At 40.3% G+C, this 16,137-nt stretch overlaps 1 protein-coding gene across 1 annotated transcript in view; it reads left to right on the top strand.

Annotated features, from left to right (window-relative positions):
- Positions 1-16,137, top strand: part of POLR1A (RNA polymerase I subunit A) — a 514,608-nt gene that overhangs the window by 6,367 nt on the left and 492,104 nt on the right. Inside the window, exon 2 of the mRNA XM_078678659.1 lies at positions 8,270-8,474. Coding sequence (XP_078534785.1) covers positions 8,270-8,474 — 205 coding nt within the window. The remainder of the gene's footprint in view (positions 1-8,269; positions 8,475-16,137) is intronic.

The raw sequence follows: 16,137 nt of genomic DNA, 5'->3' as shown, positions 1-16,137 counted from the left end.
CACTGGGTGAGGGGACAACATTATACTTAATCTACCTTTTTCTAAAAGCCAAGTTAAGTGTCAATAATGCTGCCTGTTTTGTGAGGGTGTTTACCTGCAGTGTCCTCGAAGTTCCCTTTCCTTGTAGTGGAAGCTATCCAACATTACAACCACTGATGGGCTGTTCCCAAATTAAACTATCCTGCAAGTGGAGCACCCCTTCTCTTGTTTCACCTTCTATCTCTCCTGAAAACAAGGGTGTGGATGTCTCAAGCCTTTTATTTAAGGAAATGCTCCCATTGTACATTCGCCGTGTAGGATGCCCCGTTCTATTTCCAGTTGAGACATATTGCCCAAATGTACATGTTCTTGAGGTTAAGTATGAATCTAGAAGTCTCGGCGTACTACATGCAGATCATTAAGCCACAAATGCAAAGAGGTTCCGTTCGCAGCGATGGAACTACACTAAAGCTAGAGCCCCTGTCTCTGGTCAGGGCTTGTATCCTCAAAGCAGAGCAGTAGTGCAGTTTCCAGTGGCTTACTATTTATTGCTATGCCCATTGCATTTTCATGCTTTAAAATCATCTCCGCATTTACTAGTCTGTCTTGTGACAGTTCTGCTTTGCCCGGGTGGCTATTACTTCTCCCTTTCTAGTATGTATCGAAGCAGATTGATCCATACCAGTGCCAGATACATATGGCTATTCAACTGATTACATCTGGTCAAATGTTGGCTTTTCGTTTCAACATTGTCTCCTGTTAATCAGATACTCAAAGAAGAGAGTCACCCCAATTAAGCCAAGAAGGGACTAGGTTGTTAGAAAACTTAAAACAAGCCTTGGCATAGCCAATAGGTCTCGCCTTTGGGACCTTATAAGTGTTTAGTTATCCAGCATAGTATCCTTGATGCAACAACATCAACTGTTGCATGGCTAAACATGTATAAGGTCCCAAAGGCGAGACCTATTGGCTATGCCAATGCTTGTTTATCTCTTTGCAACTTCTTTGTGAAAATTACTTTTGCGACAATTATTGTGCAATATATTTGTATTTACCCCTAACAAAGTCGTTTTACAAAAAATATTTGTCACAGAAAACAGTTAATGATCTCTTGCACTTTTGGCTCAAGACATGGAAATTTCATTCTGGACAATGTACCCTTTAGCTAGAGGATTAGGTATAGAATTTCCACGGGCAATGAGGAGCTGAGATCAGACAGACCAGGAGGGGGATGGGGTGGGTTAGGGAGGGAGTCTGTAGGGGGTTTGTATAAGTTCTTGTTAGATATATAAAAATGCACACCATTGTACTGACACTAAGGGTGTAAATTGTCTGTTCCTCAAATGATAATGTTGGTTCTACTTGGGTGGGGCCTGATTGTCCTTTGACAACATGTATTATGCCGGGAACGAAATCTTTTTGTGGTTTACTTAATGGAGATTGTTATAATTGGAAAAGACTGTACCGACTGAATCACCCTGTTACTGCATTTGCCATATTGCGGTCGCTAATAACGTGTGTAAAAAAAAAAAAAAAGGATCTCTTGCGTGACTAGCCATGCATAGAAAACCCAAAATTGCGAAAAAATATGCATGCCTTTGCTATTGCACACAGAAAAACTCAGCAAAACGTACAACAAAATGAAAGATTCTGCATACATTTTCCAGCTTGGCTCATTGGCTGGGTTCGAGTAAGTGACGTTCATCTCGTCAAGCGGGGACAATTAGTGTAGGAGGGCATGTGTTCATGCGTAAAGGCAAGAATAAACAAGGATGCCCGAGAAACAAACCTAAGAGAGAGAATAGTGAACTTTGAAAATCCTGCGTAAAGGCAAGAACAAACAAGGATGCCTGAGAAACAAATCTAAGAGAGAGAATAGTGAACTTTGAAAATCTGTGGCAATGAAAACAAGCGAACTGCACTTTTCAAGCACTCGTGCCTTACGGGAGCGGGCAGCGGCACGCAAGGGCCATTTGTTTGTAATTAAAGTGGCCGCGCCGCTGCTCGCTCCCGCAAGGTGGATGCGGCCACAAGCACGAGTTCTTGAAAAGTGAAGACCAATCCCTAAAGGCCTTCTACTAGAGCTGCCTATGTGTGACCTAAACAAGGTATCCCTTGTGTGCTATTAATTAATAGTTCACCTATGATCAAAAACAGTACACTGAACTAACAATTATACAATCATCAAGAAGAGGAGTATGTCAGGCTAGATCTAACGAGTAAGCAATCCTTAATTTCCTCAATATATTAAAAATGCCACTGCAGTCAAACACCTGAAGGAGCTTAAATCAAAAACAGACAAAACCATACTGTCGTTAAGACGCTTAAGTCTTCGCTTGGCCAGTCCCTCAGTCGAACCAATGCTGACAGTGCTCAGGGCAAAATTGATCCCCGCCATCTCGTATGGGCATATAGCCTACCCAGGTGCATTTGACAAAGTGGTCAATGCGGAAAGCGAAGGCGAAAGCCTACAAGATGGTGCTACAGGCCCCCAGATATGCTAGGAACAATAGGCTAAGGCTAGAAATAGGCCTTAAGCGACCATAGCTGGCACTACTGGGGGACCTGTTAAAATTCTATATCAGAGTATCGAAAGCGCCAGAACACACCTTTAAAGTACTCCCTAAAAACAATCTTTGGTGAAGTGGGCTCCCCATGGCACTGCAAGGTGGAACTAGCCATTGATGCACTGAAAATCGAGAGGAGGAGCCTGCCCCTGCACGAAATTCCATTTTCAGCCTGGGCCCAAGCCGTTAAGCGCCAAGTCCAGACGATCTCTTTTGGGCTCGACCTTGCATCCCTTCATCAAAACCCACTAACTCAGGCCCTGGATAAATCATATATTTCTGGTAAACCCCAAACATACCTGCAAGACCCAGTATCCGCCCACGTGAGAAAGAAAATTCAGTATTTTCGCCTCTTGGCCCTCAGGATCGCGGACTTTAACCCTAACTGGGCACGAACGGATGGCGCCTTAGCCTGCCGTCTATGCAACTATCGCAGAGAATCCTGGCTACACTTGCTGTGTTGCTGCACAAAGTTGGTCAACGACCGTCATCGCTTGCTGCGTCCGACCTTACGGAACTTAGGCTACAGAACTTGTAGAGAGGCCTCGGACTGGTGCCTTTCTGTTTCCGCGACCTGTCTGATAGCCAGGGTCGGGAAATTCATACATCAGGTAAAAATGGCACTCGACTCCCACTTAATGGCCACTAATCCCTAGGGTTCTAAGTATTGGGCCGGCGCTCTACCGGTGGCCCCAGTGATGCTAGCCCACAGTTACTTTAGGGTGCCAGCAAAGCAACTGGAATTCATCGCCCCCAGTCATCTAATCTGGGTTGGTTTAAGGGCCCAACGAGGTAGCCATCTATCGTCAACCGGCTTTGGCGCATGAACTGATTCTATCGAACTTTCACGTGCCTCTCTTCTTCTGTTGTGGAACAATGGAGTAACCAATACTCTCCTCCTTTTAAAAGAACTCTGTTCTGGACAACTACGCAGTTTTAACTGTCAGCATTTTAACCCAAAGTGGTATTTACTTTTTATGTGTGAATGGGGCACGTCGGGGGGGGGGGGGGGGAATGTTCATCAAGTTTTTATACTGTAAAGATTTTAAGTAATCGTGCAGTTCATCAATAAAAAAATATATATATTAAAAAAGTTCTTTATTCATTTATAAAAATATACATATTAATGGTGTTGCATTCATGAAATACATTTAATTTTGTTACACAGACAAAACAATCTTTTCAATTCCACAATTTTGTTAGTAATGCACCAGTGCACAAATTTGTACAAATCGCCGAAATATCTTAGTAAAATCAGATCACATACATAAAAAAAAAATGTATTACATAAAAATGGTATCTTCCACAGATCCAAACCTTTTACTACAGATTGCTTTACTATTTGTTGTGATTGAACTAACGTTGACGCGGCTGTTATTCAATCCACTAAGTTCACTTAATTACTTGATATACCAAAATGCATTACGTTGTTAAATTAAAATCACACGCTGAAACATGATTGCTCGAGCGACTAGGCATCATCACCTGTTATTAAATAGCTGCGTATTGTTAGCAGAACTATGATTGCTGTAACTGCTACTTAGATTTCCAAAGCCATGTGAAATGTCAGCATGGTGCTGCTAGAGCCAAGAGCAGTGTCCCTTACTCTTCAGAAGTGGTCTATGTCACACCTTTATTTTTCCCAGGCGGTAGTATAGAAAGCTGTTTTTGCCTGCGGTGCATCACAGCAATGTGGAGAGCAATTTGTGGTTTGTGGGACCGCTGTCTGAATTAAAGGAAATGCAAACAGAGATAATAAAGCGAGTGCAAGTAACCTGCATCATTTTAGATTGATGTGTTGAACTGCTTCTTTCACTTGGCAGTGTAATGATTATTTAGGAGGCAACTAAAAGGGTGGCTTCTTTAGAAGCCTCTCGACCAAGGCCAACCTATTTTGGTTTTGAACAGTAACTTTGAGTATTAGATGCAATTAGCCATTTTATTTTTATGAGGGTGGAGGATGAGTACAGTGTTTTTATATATGGATGGCCTTTTGAATATTGAACAGTTTCTGAAGGGCAATTGTCCATAGTGCTCTTCAGCCTGCACGTTCTCCTCATTGAAGTATCTGATGTTGTTTAATTTTAATATTGTGTGGGTGGCTTACATTGCTATTTGCGTCACTTTTTTCTTGGGGGGTGGAGCACAAGATTCTCCCAGATGTTTGAACCAAATCCCATTATTCATGAGTCCCAATATTTCATCACACCAAAATATTTACAAAAATAATTCGGCCTTGGAGTCTGTTGTTTATCTAGTGGTTAGGGACTACACTCCTCATCAGGAAAAACACAATTTAGCAAAGTTAAATGGAATAAAATGTTAAACGCATAAAGCACTGAGTTCTAGATCAACAATAGAGCTAAAAGAATATTTATTACAGAATAATTAAAAATGCGGTATAGAGGAGAAATGTATGGATTGCCGTGAAGGCTTAATACAGAATTGCAGATAAATACAAAATCTCAAATCTATACAATCCCCAGTTAGGCATATTCCAAGCAAACATTCTAAGTGTCAGACTCATAAAGGGAACTGGCAGCATGGCAAGTCATATACAAGGAAAATGATTAAAAAAAATCCCTTGAAAAACAATCTCAGAGGTTTTATAGACAAATCACACATTCTATTAATACATTCTGCACATTCAGCATTGTATGATCATGGTTAGGTTTATATTTGGCAAATCCGAAACAACAAAGTAATAGTTAAAAGTATGCAGTTATTTAGCTCTAACCCATTTCTTAGGTAAGGGAAATCTTCCATTTGCTTCCTCAGAAGCTGCACTCTGCAGATGTATAAGGAAAATGAAACATTTCTTAAACAATAGCTCATACAAAAGTACACGTCTTCAACAAAACTTCCAGTGGAATTCCTTGAAAATGATACTTTAGGTACATCAAGAAAGCTTCATTTACAATACACATTTTCTAACAAATGTTGTAAATTGCTAATATATTGATGTCATTCATTTGATGCTCTGCAGACCCTTGGGGGGAGATAGTTTTACAGCGGGACACTGATTGGGAAGAGGAACGAGCAGGAGAAGATCAATAGAACACAAGAAACTGCAACAATTTAAAAATAATGGCTTAAAACATGGAAATGTGGCATAACTATCCATAGCTTTATTTGCACTTCTAAGTGACATAGATAATTTGTTTAGGTGCAACCCCATTAGTTCATCGGTTACAACTCTATAGATCATTAAAACTCAAATTATTCCAAAATAATTTCCATGCAGTATTTGCATATTTTACATAGTTAAAAAAATACCATAACAATTCCCCCCTCTGATTATTTTATTAATCACTAAAAACCCCATTAATGACTTTGTTAATTTAACCATTCGTCTTTAATGTCTCCAGCTTTTTAGTTCTCGAAGTGTCCTACTCCATTCTTCTTATCTGTTAAAACGTTCAATGCAGATAATTATCTAACTCACAATAGTCCTCTGATCTCCTCCTTTTTTGAGACTTTGTCACCTTTTTTCTTTTCTTTCTTCTAATCATATCCTTTCTGTGTACACTTTATTAGTTTTAATGACAATAAAAAAGAAATTTCACACATCAATATTATTATTATAGGAAGCTTGCAGAAGTCCATCTCCAATACTACCTAGCTACTCACATACTCTCTCAAAACCACTCTAATTTCTTTATCCAGGAAACCACATTTTCCCAGATACCTGGCTCTTCTAGTGATTTAATTTCATGTGTCAGATTAGCTATGTTACTAATGTATCAATCAATCACTCCACTATAACCAGCAACAAACACACTGCAGGAGAGAGAGTATGAAAGCTCCAGTTGCTCATACATTACCCCTTCCCCAGCCGAGTTAGGTAGGAAAATACACATCAAACCGTTATTAGCCCACATAATATTAACATATTCTCTGATCATTCTTGTATATACATTAGCACAAAAACTACTAACTAAATACTTGTTCATGTACTGGTATCTCTTGTCTCAATTCCTTTTGGTTATTTCTAATTGCAGCATTACTAATGACATGTTTTGAAACATTTCCCTCAGGAATAAGTAAGCACACTAACGGGTCAACTACTATCACTAATATTAAAGTTAATAATGTCATCTCGAACATTTTACAGGAAGTGCTGTATCCAATCTACATGTTAGAGACAAGTAAATAAAACAAAAGCAAAAACAACATTCTTGTAGCACAGGCTTGAAAAGCAAAAATATCTAGTTTCTTTTATTTTCCTTTTCTTTCAGCTTCAAATCTAATTTTTTGTTAATGTGAAAAATTAAAATCAAAATAAGTTCCACTAAATCAGTTCATAAGATTTTCTCTGCATGTAATCTCTTTCAGTATTTTAAAACGTTAAACAGCATTCATTCCCGGTCCTATCTTGGGCTTCATTAAAAACACAATATTTCAAAGTCTCTAATTTACCCTTAAGGTGTTTTTTCCTCTGTATCTGTATCAGATTCTAGATCTTGGCGTTCTCATAATAATCATGGCACTCGTTCAGTGGGATGTAATCATCTTTATTCGTGTCATCCACTGATATTGTAGCCAGATATACCCACCCTGGTGAAGCATACTTCCGAATAGGGACTCTCCTTCTGGTGGATATTTTATCAGTCATTGTTTTACTCTCATTCATTTCCCAGGCTGACTGGTTTTCTGCCCTTACCACTGGCTCACAAAGTTTTCACTTGCAAGTTCTCTTCCTGGGACTTTCTTCAGCCCTTACTTTTTCAGTGACCGTCTCTAGTTCTCAGTTTCTCTCAGAATTACGGCTCTTACTTGATCTTTTATATTGATCAGACTTTTTATTGTTTGTTTTTCCAGCTGATCTCTTCCTTGAGTTAGCAGTATTAGTATTTAATCCACACTCTGATTTTCTACATAGGACAGCTACGCCTGTCACAGTGAAATTAGCTTTTTGAGCTTTTAAATACCATGCACCCTGCCTTGTGGGCGGCGAGATCTCCATAAGGGTGACTTATTAATATTAAAAATGAGTTTTTCTCCAGTGTTAAGGTTTTTTCTGACAGTTCAGGCTGAAGGTTACATTGCAGCAGTCAGGCTACACAGGATAGGCCTGAAGCCATGTTTGCTTTGCTTTATAGTGGATTGCACAGTAAGTGCTTCAGTGCACAAGTGAAGTGCACTTCCAGGCTCTGGGGGCACTTTTTATACCATATACAACAGTTCTTATAGGCAAGTTAAAGGTTCCAATTAGGAGTAAACCAATGTACCATGTTTTAAGGGGTAGCTTCGGCACTTTACTACTGTTTAGCATGGGTACAGTAACAATGTTTTAATGCCAGCAACAAAAATAGGGTACAGCATCCATATGTGCCTGACTGGTACAGACTCCAGAGATCACTGGATGCACTCTGCTCAGTGTATCTGTGAATCCCTCATTCCTTGCCCCAGTCATGTGGAGCACCTGTGGCCCATGTTGAGCACTGCTTTGTAGGCCTCTACTGTGTGTCATCTATTCCCTTCAATGCATACACCTGTGCTCTCTGATGTTCAGATATAGTGTTTATGATTGTCGGTCAATGTGCATTGAGGACTGTATCTTTGTATGCATGCTGTATGTTCCAGTATGTTATGTGCCTTTCAATGCTTGCAATCTACAAAAGTCAAATGTATTGGGCTATGTTTAATTTATTTGCCATCAATTTGATGGAGTTTAATGTCTTCTTGGTGAATCTAACACTTTCTTTTTTCCACCCTCACAGGAAATTGAGTGTGAAGGCCGTAACTAACCCGCGATACTTGGACAATGTTGGCAATCCAGCAGTGAATGGACTCTATGACTTGTCTTTGGGGCCTGCAGACAACAAAGAAGTGTGCAGTACATGCTCCCAGGGCTTTAACAACTGCCCTGGACATATGGGACACATTGATCTCCCACTTCCAGTCTACAATCCTCTCTTTTTTGATGTAAGTGTTTTTACCCAGAGTGCAAATTCTTTCTCTGGTTTGGTATTTGTTACTGTGCTATAGTTGCTGGCTTTGTATCTTCTATTTAGTTTCCAGTAAGGGTTCTTATGTTCCACTCTTCTGATCGAAGTGAGACGAGGTGAGGGTTTTGTTGTAATAGGTATGTTTGGACCCAATTGGAGGCTAAATATTTACTTTATTTTAAAATAGATCCCTTTTACCCATGTTAAAAATTGTTCCATAAACATTTCCTCCCAATGCAGCCTGTCATGTTTTTTAAACTCTGTAAAAGATTGATTCATTTTGGATTAGATGAACCTTTAAACTTGGCAATCCTGTAAATAATGTGATATAGCGATTGGTACATTCCAGAAACTCTTCAAATATGAAACCAGTTTTTTTTGCACTTTATTTATCGGATTCACGCAGATCTCTTTTTGTTGTGTGTAACGTTTTCTATGGCATATGCACAAAACCGGACTGCAGGAGTGTGAAATTCCTATAGCCCAACTCCCAGGACATATTGTTTGGGGTCAAGGACAACCAGTTTTCATGTTTATTTTGTCCTAAGGAAAAGTAGGGCCAACCCCCAGCAGCAAAACCCCCTTGGCTGCCAGTTCACAGTACCTCATTAAGAATCAGTGAAGGGCTTTATATGGAGTTAAAGTAATATTTGTGTTCATATGTTAATACTGTTTGACATACTTTTTATGGTTCATTAATGCAAAGCCTTTATTATTAGGGTGAGTGCTCTAAGGAAGTGTTTTAAGCTCAGACTGACTACTGACAGTGGTTCCAGTATAAAAATGTGTTCACATGTTTGCAAAGGTTAAAAATATGAAGCTACGTTTAATGCTCACAGAATGCTCTCCGATTAGATGCAAATATTTGGAGAAGCATGAAAGCAAGATTGAGGATTCTTAGTTTTCAAAATAAAATGTTCACAAAAAAATGCAACTGGGGGAAAAAAAGTTTTTCTAAACTACTGTGAAATTTTAGGTACCATTTCTTTGATGCATCATTTAGTAAAATGTGTTAATGCATGCTAGTATTTCCCAAAATATTCAATATGGAAATCAGTGGAGCCAGTTTAAACACGATTAGGGGAAACATGAAATTAAACAAGCATTTGCAAAGCCAACAGTTCTGCCATTGTTGGTCAGAGTTTTATTTTTGTTGATGCGTTTCTTGTTTTGACATGGTTTTTGTAAAACTTTGTTTTTTGGGCTACTGCGCCCTCACCATTACACCAAACATTGGCAAAAAGCAAAAGTATTTTTTGATCTCGAAAAGCACACATTGCCACAGTAGTCAGTTGCACTGAACAAAACTACTTTGTGTGCCAATATGCTGTTTGTGAAAGAACAGAATGCTGTCACTCACAGTGGAGTTAGCCGATTATTTATATATATGTATATATATGTGTGTGTATATATATGTGTGTGTGTGTGTATATATATATATATATATATATATATATATATATATATATATATATATATATAAAAAATAAATAAACATCACATCATTCATAGTCACATGCCATTTTACCAGATTTGGTTGAAAGCACCAGTACAATGATGCTTTTCTCTGCCTAGAACTCTTTAATATGATATTCCCATTTTATGGTGCACAATTGCCAGACTCCAGAAGAAACACAAAGGACTTTTATCGCTAAATTGGTGTTGACAATCCTTAAAATCAGCGCATTTTGAATGTGGATCTGCAATTCTGTGCTGTGTGTAAGACTGGTTTAAACATATTTGACAATACCTGCACCAGTAATAAAAAAAAACATTATTCACCTCAGCTGCAGTTGATCAGGAAGTTAAACTCTTTGAGACAACCAAGAAATTATGGATGACTACACTAGAGTCTACAGGTCTTAACCACTGGGAATTTGCTTAGATAACTTCCATTCTGTTGTATGTTTACATTGTTTGTTCAGTTACAGAAGAACCCTGACCATATGCAGATTATTAGCTCTGCTTCCTACGAGACTCTCAGCCTCAATTGCCAGTCTCCGTAACTTCTGCATAGGATTAAAAGCAATGGCAGATTCATGTTGTCTTCATCGATGAGGGGGATTATAAGTCTCTATACACTGCAAATCCAAATATCAGCTTACAAAGGCTACTATCAGGCTGGAATATTGAAGGATGGAAACGCTTACGCCATCCATTACCATTGTGAATTCTTCTGTGCGCACTCAATCACTCTAGCTCATCTGTGCCATTTCTCCATTCCATGTTTCTGGTTTTACCAATCCTTCGAATGCTTTTGAGATTTTTCAACCCATGTGTGTAACAGGGATAATTAATGCACAAACTTCAGTGTCCATCAACATTACATGCATAAAATAAGGCTAACCATTTGCAGAAAAGTTGATTTATTCTGAGGTTACTTCTTTGGTCTTTAGATCTTTAATCTGGCAAAAAAATCTAAATGTAGAAACCTTGAGCATGCTTTTGCATTGGGAATTAGCATAGTAAAATTAGTGTTTTTTTGTCTGCGCAATGCCAGTATACCCTGTCCTCCTATTAAATGCAATCAATTTTCCTGTAATATATATGCAGCATTTGTTGCTGTCCCACGCGTCTTTCTATTGTGTATATTAATTTGTGAATTAATTTTTGTGCATTTAGCATTCTTCATACGGGTGTTTCAGTGCCAACATCTCCTTTCCATCTCTTTTTTAATAGAAATGTTTGTGTATGTCCTTTAAGAAAACTTGTCAGGAGACATGCACACAGTAGAGCTTGTCCTTAAATGCACCTTTTTGGGATAGATGTATTTTTGTTAAAGACAGTACCGAAGAGATTAAAATACAATTTAATGCGTAGTGTACTTTCACTGTAGTTTTGTGGAAAGCGTAAAGAAGTTTCCTAATTTTTCTTTATTACTCTGTTGTTCATTTTGAATTGTATGCATTGCTCTCAGGCTACTAACTGTGGGTATTGTCAGCTCAGTATGTAGTAAGGTTTGGATAATCCCCCATTTATTGGTTTCACAGCAGCAGTTGTGACAGTAATTGAAGGCAAGCTCAGATTATATTGTCATCAGAGCTACATTTGCATGGAGGTTCAGATAGCGTCTACAGTCCACATAGCTCACAGGCACCCTGCTTTTGCGTTTGTGTGCATTTGTGAATGCAAACACCAGAGTAAATGGTGCCTATGTTTATAATTCATTGATACTGGGGAAGGGTTTGATTGAAGGCCTGAGCTTTGTAACTTCTTTTGGACTACGCAATTCTTCCCTGGTTCCCCTGGGCTGCACATAGGTGATCATTGGAGGCATAAGGAACAGTCTTTCCGCCTGAGCAGATACTCGTCTTCACACTGATTTTTCCAGCAACTGGAGAGCCTGGAAAAGTTTGTTGCCACTACTACAGGGGTTGGCGGTGACTCACCATAACTTTGCCCCTTGTTTTATCTCTCTTTGTTACTCGTTATGACTCTAAGGGAGAGAACCCTGCTGGGAACGGAACAGCATGACAAATGAGATATGAACGCCAACAGGGAAGAGGAGGAGCCTCTTTAAAGCGGGCATTCCCAATTTTCCTATGTTGCCAGTGGGACCGGTATGAACCGGGAAGAACCCCCTTAGGGGCACACCATTAAGAAACTGGGATAGAGTTGAAAGGGGAGGATCAACCTTTGCAGGACCCTACACAATCCAGGTCTTCCTACCAGTTAATGAGAATACTGCTGTTCTCTTGCAAATTACTTCCTATCTTTTTAGGCAGTTGGGGTATCCAGAAGCAACAGCTGAGATTGTGCGACTACTCTGGTTCTGCTCAGGGGAGAAGACTGCTGTTCTATAAGATGCTCTTATAGATGACCTTTTATTCATTCAGGAGATCCCAAATAGTACATCTGAGGAGGGTATCCCTAAGCTCCTGAGATGGACTAATTGGGATCTCAATAAGGAACAAGCTTAGCTTCTCCTTTATAAGAATGGAATACAAAGATAGGAATGACCTAAAATCTAAAGAAAAGTAAAAGTTGTAGAAGGGGCATTAAATAGCGTATTAAGACTAAATACTGTTAATAAAAAAGTCATATTAGACCCACGTAAAGGCTCCAGCGCCTCCTTGGCTGTAAGGAGTTTGCAAAAAGCAATCCCCTTTCCTCTTTTTTCGGTTTCGGCGAGACTAGTCATAGTTTACCCTAAGGAAGGGTACTCCTTTGCGGGATGCGGCCGCTTGTGTCCACGTGCATGTGAGTGGTAATCAGCGTCCACTGCTTGATAGTGGTGCATTCAGATAACGTGTGTAAATTAATGTCACCAGCAGGATCCAGCGTCTGATTGGGGATTGCCTGAGTGCCTAAATGCTCAGCATGTGTGAAGCTTCTGGTTTGGGGATTTCTAGATCATGATTCATCAGATTTCCACTTTGGTTGGGCTGTCCAGTTCATAGTTTGTTGCTTGTGTCTGTGGAGGTAAGTCTAGGATTTATGAAAGGATGCAAGTGCTGATTATACTGGTTCGTTGGATGAAGGGTCGAGGAAGGGTGATAGCTTAAGATTTAGGACAATGGTGGAATCACTGGACAATTCCAAGACCTAACATTTTGAAACGAGAGGCAAGACCAATCTCACTAGTCTTACTTGGCCTCTGCTAATACTCCTTTGTGGAGTGTCACTAGAGGTTGTGCTTATGAAAAGGACCTACACACATGAGTGCTGGCCAGTTGGAGGCCTCCGCTGTGGAAATTGATAGAATGAATGGAAAAATCTGAAAGCACTCTCTGTGGCAAATCTTTCTCTTGACTGGTTGGGTTCCTTTTTGAGCGGAAGGACCTTCCAGGCCTTTGATGGCGACTCCTGCTCCACTAGCAGACCTCTAAACTGCGGGGTACCCCAAGGCTCCTCCCTAAGCCCCACGCTGTTCAATGTGTACATGAGGCCGCTGGCTGAGGTCGTCCGACAATACGGTATCAAGCTCATCTCGTATGCGGACGACACTCAGCTGGTGGTTTCTCTGGCACAGAAGAACAGCAGGCTCCCCCAGTCCAACCTAGCAGCTTGCATGGAGGACGTCAGGAGATGGATGACAGCATCCTCATTAAAACTCAATGGCGATAAGACCGAGATAATGCTCCTTGGCCCCCCCATTCTCACTCCCATGGACCAGCTATGGCCTCCCAGTTTGGGTCCTCCTCCATCCCCGAAGGAGGACATTAAAAGTCTGGGAGTCTGGCTGGACAAAACCCTCACCTTTAACACTCAGGCAACCAAAACAGCAGCAACTTGCTTCGGGATTATCCGAATGTTGAGAAAAATCCTGCCTATTCTGCCCATGGAAGCTAAACAGGTTGTCATTCAGGGTCTCATCCAATCTCGGCTCGACTTCAACAATGCCCTTTACTTAGGAGCCCCTGACTACGTGCTGCAGAAACTTCAGCGCACACAGAACTGTGCAGCTCGCACGCTACTCCAAATCCAACGCAGAGAATCAGCTAAGCCAGGGTTTAGGTCACTTCACTGGCTCCCGGTTAGGGATAGAATAAAATTCAAGACCCTGTGCATATCGCACCAAGCCTTCCATAGAGCCAGACCTGAGATTAACCACACACTTCTCACTCCCTATTGTCCCGGTAAGTCACTTCGCTCAGAGAACGCATTCCTTGCTGCAGTTCCCAGAGTCAAAAGGTCCAGAGCAGGAGGCAGGTCCTTCACGCTCAACGCTGCTAAATTATGGAACTCCCTTCCCTTCTCACTTAGGTCCAACCCTATCCTTTCATCCTTCCGTAAAGAGCTAAAAACATACCTTTTCAGAAATTAGCTCCCCACCTGGATCTCTCCCCTCTTCCCTCAGAGCTCTGTTACTTTTACTTGGCGCTTGGACGCCCTCGGGCAGCAGCCGCGCTTTACAAAACCCCTTCACTTCACTTCACTTTCTTGGGTGAATAAGGGAGAAGATAGATGATGGAGAGTGTGTAATGGTTATGCAGTGAAATGGTTTAGAGTAGGGATCCTCCAAGAGACCTTTCGTGGCCAATGAGCAACATATTGTAATTGTAAATTGTATTTATATAGCGCTTACAACCCCAAACGAGGTGTTGAAGAATTAGTCTGGAATCCAAGATTAGAGGTTAATCATTAGTAGATTAGAAATAGTTGTTTTGTTTGCTTATGCATTAGTTGTGTTAGTTTTGTGCTCTTAATTTCTTGTGTGTATAGTGGAGTTCAGAGTAGGGATAGAATGATGGGAATTTATTCGAAAGGGTTAATTCGAAGGTTGTTTTCTGTAAGTAGTGATCATGTGTATGTTAGTTGGGGCTGATGTGTAACAAAGGAGGGGGAAGTTTGAGGAGGGTGTTTGGGAGTTCATAGTAGTCTGACGTTTTCATAGCCGGCGTAAACTCCTCTATATGTGCATCTGTACATACATAGAAGCAGCAATTATAACATGGTGTGATATACCCATGTATCTTGTGGTGTAATATACATTTTTGTCCCTTATATAAATGTATCTTCTTCTAATGGGAAGTATAGTTCAATGACACATTTTCCCTTAGTAGTGCTGCATACAAAAATACGCATGTACACCCCATTCTTCTTTTCCCTAAACATGAGAAGCAAAGTTAGAAAGAACTGTTTAAATGAAGATGTCAAAGTTAGGCAGCCTATTAATAGCGTTTGTGGCTAATAACATTACAAAGGACTTGATTCTAAACGCCACCAAAAACACAGAAAATATCGTGAATATGTGCAGCAAAATTGTAAGAACTTCATAAAACATTACCCCTGGCGCAGTCCTGTTTCAACTGCCACGCTTGTGAAACTGACCAATCAAGAGAGATATGCTTCTCTTAAAAAACGAAGCGCTGTGAACGAACAATTCACACCATGAACACCTTAATGCACTGATGAAAGCCCACTGCGCTGAAACGCGTCTGCAAAAATAAAGGTGTTTTCAAACCTTCCCGGAGTGCCCGTGTGTGCTGTACCTTGCACGCGTTGGAGCCGATATCTACAAGTGAGTCCCTTCCTCACATAAACGAGAGCACCCGCCTAGAGTTCTAAAGTCTGCTGTGAAGGAACTTGGAGCGTTGAACTATAACAGACGCTGAACCGTCTCTTCGTGGAAGGGCCCGCGATCATATGTCTGAATTATGCAAATTCGAGGTACAACTTTAATTATTGTTGCCTGCGGTCCCGACCTGTTAGAAGAGGCTTGGCGAGGAAAGGCGAGCACAGCGTTTGTGGCTAATAACATTACAAAGGACTTGATTCTAAACGCCACCAAAAACACAGAAAATATCGTGAATATGTGCAGCAAAATTGTAAGAACTTCATAAAACATTACCCCTGGCGCAGTCCTGTTTCAACTGCCACGCTTGTGAAACTGACCAATCGAGAGATATGCTTCTCTTCAAAAACGAAGCGCTGTGAACGAACAATTAACACCATGAACACCTTAATGCACTGATGAAAGCCCACTGCTGAAACGCGTCTGCAAAAATAAAGGTGTTTTCAAACCTTCCCGGAGTGCCCGTGTGTGCTGTACCTTGCATGCGTTGGAGCCGATATATATATATATATATATATATATATATATATATATATATATATATATATATCTATCCCACAAAAAATAAGTGTCAGAATTTAAAGGACAAAATTAATATAGACCACAATCACTGAAACTTTGA

This window comes from Lissotriton helveticus, chromosome 2_2 (assembly GCF_964261635.1).
Source record: "Lissotriton helveticus chromosome 2_2, aLisHel1.1, whole genome shotgun sequence".
Lineage (NCBI taxonomy): Eukaryota > Metazoa > Chordata > Amphibia > Caudata > Salamandridae > Lissotriton > Lissotriton helveticus.
Note: the sequence above shows the minus strand (reverse complement) of the source record. Positions and strands in the feature narration are given on the sequence as shown.